General features: G+C 29.1%; 1 protein-coding gene across 1 annotated transcript; it reads right to left on the bottom strand.

Moving 5' to 3' along the window:
* Window positions 1-364: 364 nt before the first annotated feature.
* Window positions 365-1,852, bottom strand: LOC122282365 (protein FAR1-RELATED SEQUENCE 5-like). Its single transcript, XM_043094321.1, has 2 exons — window positions 1,672-1,852; window positions 365-1,116 (listed from the first exon to the last, which is right to left on the bottom strand). Exons 1-2 carry the CDS (start codon window positions 1,850-1,852, stop codon window positions 365-367), a joined length of 933 nt encoding a protein of 310 aa, XP_042950255.1.
* Window positions 1,853-8,307: the final 6,455 nt, after the last annotated feature.

Raw genomic sequence — 8,307 nt, 5'->3', positions numbered from 1 at the left:
TCTTACCCTTCACAGTCCATCTTTCTAGAACATAATACTGTGACAAACTATCTAATTTAAATTTCTTGCCGAATACACATAGGATATGCCTACAGAGAATTCCCACAAACTTAAACATATGGCATGTACATGTCGCCTTTTCTTGACCACTCTCCAATGTCACATAATAGATAGGGGTTTCCTTACCCTGAATTGTCATCCCATATGTCTTGCTTTCACAATCACTTCGACATTTGGTTGACTTGTATTGTTGGCTATTGAAAAGTTCCTCTTGAAATTTCATAAAATCTTTCCTCGTGTAAACTATGGCGGCCTCTTCTTCAATTTTGTAACCCGTTTTCAATATTGCCCGTATAGATTTTGTTCACACATCATTTTCTTTTTCTTTAAAGTAACGTGCATCTAATGCTTTCTCATATTGATGCACAAAGTCACTCACCATCGTGCTTGAACGAATATAATCCTTAAAATACTTGTTCATGCTTTCACTCCTTTGAGTTGTTGACATGCCTGCACAAAATGTTGAACGCAAGTAAGCCGAAACCCACTTCTCACGTCGGTTATAAATACCTTGCAGCCAAGCATTATCTCCTAACTCATACTTCACTAATATAAAACTCCATGCCTGCTCAAATTCCTCAATTGTAATTGTTTCATGAATACAATGACAGAAATCTTTACCAAAGTCTGGAAATCTATTATACACATGAGCCAAGTGTTCGGGAAATTTTTGTAAAATATACCACAAGCACAACCTATGAGTTGTATTTGGGAGTACCTCTACAATGGCTTTTGCCATAGCTTTGTCATCATCAGTAATTATGGTTGAAGGGGCACGCCCAAGCATTGCCTCTTGCCATGTTCTCAATAACCAAACATAGGATTCGCCTGTTTCATTTACTAACAAAGCACAATCAAATATGATGGTTTGGTGATGATGGTTAACTCCAAAAAATGGCACAAATGGCATCTTATACAAATTTGTCAAATATGTAGCATCGAATGTGACAACATCCCCAAAATATTGGTACGCCGCCCTTGATCTCGCATCTGCCCAAAAACAACTTCCTATACACCCATTCTCATCAACTTGTATGGAGTACACAAATCCAGACTCTTTGCATTGTCGATCAAGAAAATACGCATATAACCTTTGAGCATCTCCCTCTTCAAACAATTTTTTTTCTTTTGTTTCCTAAGTAATTTTCCACATCTTTCCCAATGCAACCAATATTAAAGTCACCCCCTAATTCTTTACTCAACACCGACATTATCTTCCTAGTCGATACACTGGACTCATTTAAAGTCATAATGAGTTTTTTTTGGACACGTGTGACTCCCCTATGTCTACGGAGAAAACTAGTACTTCTTGATGTAAGTAGAGCATGATTATGTTCCATCACAAAGTTACATACTATCCACTTTTCACTCTCTTTTTTTATCCTCATTATTGCTTTACATCCAATCTTTATTTCTGCAGTTTCCAGAATTGTTCTTTCTACATGTTTGCTCCTTTCCCGTCGAAATCCTTCTCTTGAGCAAACATAGTCTACTGCAATAAGTTTTTTCTCCTCTTTCGACAATTGAGTATGATTGGTATGAATGGCAAAACTCTTCTTGCATACGCCTTATAAAATGCTTGGGCATCTTCTACGTCATCAAATTTCATACCGATGAATGACTCCAATAAACCACTACTTGAAGAAGAAATCAAATTCACTCCATCATCCACACGGCCTCCATCTTCCACATTCACATCAACATCCACACGAACTTCATCTTCCACATTCACAACATCTTCTACATTTACTTCTTCGACATCTTCACCTTCTACACATGTGTGACTCGGCATCATCTCAACATCATCACTATCGGAGCTCCAAAATTTATCATTTGTTACAAAATAAAAAACACAAAATAATAGTTAACACAAAATTTGATTCGGATGATTTCAAAAGAAAAAAAAAAAATTTGTAACTATAATGGATTTACTAGCAAATCAATGGTTATATTCTATAATTTACATAAAAAAAATTCAGATGCATACAAAATCAATCTAAACTCCAAAATTTAGAAAGTAAAAGATAATAACGAAAAACCTAAAAATGACTCAAACTAAAATAAAGGAAGATCACTCTAATTTATGTCTTCTAATTTCAGAAAAATCTTAATTATTGGGCATTGCAGATTAAAAAAAAAATACTCGTAAATTATAAAATCTGAAATTTACACTCAATGCATTTATGGTTATTGGGCATTGTAGAACTTTACCCATTTTGCTAAAGTTTCAATTCAGGTTTGGACAGGGAGATCAAACTTAATTTTTCAAGCTAAAATACAGCACAATGAATTAATTTTTCCTCTACTTCATGCAATTTCTAATTTACAAAAAAATCATTTTATTCTTCTAATAGTTCCTGCAAATATAAGAAACAAGGTTGATGAATTTGTGTACAAGTAAAGTTTGCAAAGTGACCAATGTGACAACATCTCATTCAGATTCAAGATAGGTAAATACACAAAAAATATGGGCAAAAATCAAACTATGGAGTGGCGGTGGAGATGGCGGCGACCTCCGTGGACTACGACGGCTCTTGGTGGTGCGGCGAAGTCTAGCTATGGCAACAACAATGCTGGTATGGTGCGGCTTCGTCTTTGTCCTGTGGTGTTAACGAGGGTTTTACATTTCCTTTCGTACGTATAACAGAGTCTCTTTTGGGTTGTTTCTGAAATCAACTGGAATGTTCTTCAGACAATTTCTTGTGAGCTTGGCTACGTGTCAGTTTATGTGTGGGGGCTGTTATTACGAGAAAAACAGCCCGACCGGTCCGAAGGGGCTCTATTTGCATAAAACCAACTTTTATGATGGTCGTTTCCGGAATATAGGTCACAACCATATATTATAAGTGATTGACTTATAAATGATTTAAAATGTGTCATATCTATAAGTGTGATTAAATATAATAAAATTAATAATAAAAAGGATTGCTTCTCTTATCTATATAACATTTTTTCTATAAATCCTATACATATCTAGAACTATAGAAAATTATTAAATAATGTATAAGTACCCGTGACGTGACATTCTCATTCTATTAGGCAAGACGATGCTAGGATGTTTATCTTAGGAGGGATAGGATATGACGCTAAAATGTAATAGAAAAATATATATTTTGATAATTGATTGGCAACTAATTTTTTAAAATTGTTGTATCATGCCATACTATTGATGCCTAAATGTTATAATATAAATAAATAAATAAACATATTAAAAGGAGCTAACATAAAAGATGCACTTAACGCTCCTTCAATTAACTTTAGTGATCAGATCAATATCATATATAATTATATATATAAATATATATATATATATATATATATATATATATATATATATATATGTATATCATATACAAGAAGTGTTACAGACACAAAAAGATTCTAATTTTCTTGATTTTAAACAGCTCTAGGATGGTTGATTTAGCAACTTGGATGGAGTGATTTTAGAACAGGTTGTTGTATATTTCACAAACTATGGACCAGAAGGAACTACTTTGTTTTTAACAACAAATTTAATGGCTTGTTTGCTCTACTTGGATCTGTATTAACTGATATGAAGGTTTTTCATGATATTCAGCAGTGTTCAATACCTAATTTGACAGTATTCCTCGACAGGTAATTGATATGAGGTGGAGTCCACCTACGGATCCCTTCTACAAACTAAATTTTGATGCTGCTTGTGACTCTGAGAAAAGGTTTATGGGCATTGGTATTGTGGTAAGGAACATCAAGGGGAGGTTGAAATTGTGGTTTCTGCTTCAAGGTTGCATGTTTGTTCTACATTCTCAACAGAGTGTTATGCTCTTATTAGTGGTATTCACCTATGCCAAGAGATGAATCTGAATCAAGTGCTTTTCGTGGGTGATGCTAAACAAGTGGTTGATGGGATTAATGGGAGTAGTGATGATTTCTCTTGAAAGGGTCAACTGCTTGATGATATACAGCATTTAATTTCTGCTCATGCTAGTTGGAAATTATGCTTTGTTACGTGGCAACTAGGCTGTTCATGTTGCTTCAAAACTTGGCATGTGCTTAGAAAATGAGTCTATATTGATTGAGGATGGTCCCCAGGAAGTTATGTCTATGATTCAGTTTGACAAGTCACGTATCACTTGATTACTTTAATGAAATTATCATTTCATTTGAAAAAAAGAAAATTACACATAAGTAATCTTGTAAATTAACATGATTTTATTTGATCTGTTAGATCTATTTTACAATAAAATTAAATTTAGAATCTAACAAATTACGTAAAACTACATCAATTTATACGATTACTTTTATATAATTTTTTTGCAAACTAAAGTATTTCTAATATATAATAGGTTAAAGGAGATAAGTTATAATTCATACCAGTTGAAAGGAGAAAAAAAAGAAAAAACACAAAGTAATAATAAACAACTCAAGAAATTATAAAGAAGTAGAAAACGTGTCCATGTGGAAGATAGAATCTGACAAAAAGTAAAATAAAATAGAATAAATAAATTTAAAGATAAGCTTTACTATGGCCTTTAAAAAAAAAAAAAAAAGTGTGAAAAGAAAGGATAATAATATACCATTAACTTATTTATAATTTATAAATAATTTTAAATATAATAATATTTTTTTATTATATTTAAACACATCAAATCATCAATAAAATCAAAATAAAATTTAAAATAATATTATTATTTTACATAATTATATACAAGTTGTTAATAAAAAATAAGTTGATCATTTTCCGAAAAGAAATCTATATGTCTGCATTCTCATATTACAGTCTTTGCTCGCATAAGCCGACACTTCTGACCATTTGGTTTTTTGAGTTACGTTGTAAAGTCTCGGATAAAAACTAATTTATGCTTTTGTTTTTTTGCAATGTTAATGGGTTTTTGGACTTATTTTATTGGAATTTGACCTAATTTACTTTTTTTTTTTTTTTTTTTGTAAATCATTGTATGTTATAATAACTTATAATTGAACCATTTTTTTTAATTAATTTTTTTCTCTTTATGTTATATCTGTCTGTTAAAATTGTCTCATTATTTAATTACACAGTTCAGATGATATGTTTTGTTAAATGTTAAATAAAATATTATTATAATATAATTTTTTAATATTATTTTTATTTTAAGATTTGAAAAAATTAAATTACTTATTACATTTTATGTGAAAATTTATAAAAATTGTAATAATTATATAAGATAAGATGATATAGTTTGAGTTTGGGATGTAACAATGTTTTGAATACCGTACCGAATGTTGTACTGGTCAAGGCACTAGAACGAAATATTTCGATACCAGTACCGTTTCATGTACCGTTTCGAAATAGTCGATATATAAATAAATTATATATATTAATTATATATATTAATTATATTCCAAAATAATAGTTTATATATAAATAAATTATACATAAATACATATATATATATATAAATTATAAATAGTTTGGTCTAAATTGGAAGTCAAAAAATGAGTTTGTAGTTTGAAAAAATGAAAAAAAAAATTTTGAGACCGAAATACCGGCCGGTATTTGAATCAATACGAAACATATAGAATTTATGTACCGGTCCAATGGCTGGTACAGAATATACCGGCCGTATCGGCCGATACGGTACGATTTTAAAAACCTTGGTATGCAAACCAACCCTAAACATTTGTTTCTTTAATATCTTGTTGGGGCCTTATTCAACTACGAGGCCATAGGGCCGGTTTGGATGCTAAAGTGTTCTCAAATAATCTGAGATAGTTTCATATAGATAAATAAACTCTTGTTCTAAATACATATAACTTATTTCATTTAAAATAACTTCATTTATTTATTTTTTTATCTTAACTCAACATTGTTCATTGATGGAATTATTATTATTATTATTATTCCATAATAAAATAACTAATCAATTATTAATGAGACTTACTATATTTTTTAACTTTTTATAAAAATAATTAACATATCTCAACCTACTTGATACATGTAAAAAAAAAAATCTTACTAGGACATATAAAGCTCACTCAAGAATATTAACTAATTACTATTTACAGATAATCTCAAATCATTTGAAATACTTGTGACAAAACACGCTAATATTTCTGTTGAAAAAAAAAAAGAAAAACAAACAAACAAAGACAACAGTTACCATTGATTTCTATAAGTCTTTAAGAAAAGGAACAGTGACCATTGATATCTGCCACGCATGTGATTTGTGGTTAAAAAGTTATATACCGACACATTTCCTCCGATTTATATTTTTAAAATATTTGTGACAAGTTTCTGGTCTACTTTAAAATTTTGATACTATAATGTCGTTGTTATAATTATTTATATAAACATTGATATTTAATAATATATCATCTTATAATAAAATAAAAATATTGTGTATTCAAAATCCAATAATATCATATATTCTTATTTTTAAAAAATACTGAATAAATATTATAAAACAAGGAGATAGCCAGAGAGATGACAAACGAGAGAAGCCAACCCGATTTAGAAAATAGACTGAAAATAGGGATGTTTTTGGAAGCAAGCGGCTTCATAAGTCAACTTTTTTTAATTTTTGTCACAATCCAATAATAAAACATTTATCCAATAATATAAGAAGCTGATGCGGCATTGTTTATCACCTTAGCCATCAATACTTTAAACAGACCGTTGTCTCACGAGCACGATGTTGACATTTTCCTGCATATACTTTCTTTCTTGGTGATCAAACAACAACAATAAGAAGAAGCATAAGATATAACACTGATGAAAAATGATTAAACCATAGTTTTTAATTTTGTTTTATTTAAGTAAGAATGGTCGGAATTTTTTATGTTGGTGTAATATCAATTATGTTCTCAGAAATTCGCTCACTACATTCCATTTTAGATGATTTTAATGATAATTGAAAAATACTATTTACATTTATAGTTTTATTTACGTAACCCTACATGTTGATGCGTCACCAATTAAAAATGATAAAAATTTTAAAATTCTAGATTTGAAATTCAAACTAAAAAAGAAAATATTTATAAAATGGTATTGACATTCAATACGTATAATATTGTGCATACGTATAACACTACTTATAATGATCTTTTCATTTTCTTGACTTTGGATAATGTTCTTTTATCTTGACTCAAGTTTATGGTTTTTTAATAATATCTTTAGACAATAATATTTCTACTTTTGAAAAACATGCCACATAAACAATATAAGGGAAAATGACAATGTTAAAGATGGAGAACATCATTTTTCTTAAAAGAATAGAAAGTTATAAGATTACAATATTTTGAAAAAGTGTATGTTTGAAAATAGGAAACTAATATTTGTTAATAAAATGTTCACTGAAAAAATATATTTATACTAAATAATTAAGAAAATTTAAATATACCATCAATAAAATGGAAATAAGGAAGTAATTGAGCTTTGGATATGCCACCTATTAAAAAGAAAGATTCTCACCTTTTATGTATGAAATGAAAAAATAAAATAAGCTTATGATCGAAATACAATAAAAATATCTTTTGACAATAAAGTTTGTTCACCAAGGAAAAACTTTTGAAACTCTTTAAAAGGAAACTGAGTGCTCTTCAGCTCTTACAAACCTATATAGACTTCAATTCTGGATTGTAATCCTCGAGGCAGGTTTGAAAGTTTGAAACTGAGATAAAAGTTTAAAATATTATTTTTTAATATTATTATTATTTTTAAATTTAAAAAAATTATATTAAAATTTAAAAAAATTATATTGTTTATTATATTTTGCATAGAAATTTATGAAAGTTATTATACTCATTATTTTTACAAATTATTTCATCTCTCTCATCTATTCATTATAACTTTATTAAAGTTCTAAAAAAAAATCAATTTTTTCAAATTTTAAAATAAAAATAATATTATAATAATATTTTATTCAAATTTCATCTCTCTCATCTATGTAACCAAATGAGACCACTTGACTTCTTGCAACACCACTGATGGACTCATTGCCAATCTCTAGAATAAGATGATGGAAGATCATAATGATGATGATTTTTATAAGAGGAATGCTACTCATCATCACAACACTTCCAAAGCATTCAGCTGGTCCAAAATCCATTTTATGGCCTAAAGGTCAGATTTTACTACCACAAGTTGTTTCATTTATGTCCTAACTCGAACTCTTAATTTTAAAGTTATGAAATATCAGCTTGTACCAATTGAACTTTAAAGCTCAATATATCACATAGTGTTTTATGTACTCTTACATAAAACAAATTTGAAATTCTAAATTAATAATA

The sequence above is a fragment of the Carya illinoinensis genome, chromosome 11 (assembly GCF_018687715.1).
Source record: "Carya illinoinensis cultivar Pawnee chromosome 11, C.illinoinensisPawnee_v1, whole genome shotgun sequence".
In the NCBI taxonomy this organism is placed as follows: Eukaryota; Viridiplantae; Streptophyta; class Magnoliopsida; order Fagales; family Juglandaceae; genus Carya; species Carya illinoinensis.
Note: the sequence above shows the minus strand (reverse complement) of the source record. Positions and strands in the feature narration are given on the sequence as shown.

Bases quoted from the DNA above. Each gene is read 5' to 3' on its own strand.
- LOC122282365 (XM_043094321.1), bottom strand. From the start codon at position 1,852: ATGCCGAGTCACACATGTGTAGAAGGTGAAGATGTCGAAGAAGTAAAT. The intron at 1,117-1,671 runs GTATGAAATTTG...GACAATGCAAAG, and splicing joins TTTATTGGAGTCATTCATCG to AGTCTGGATTTGTGTACTCC.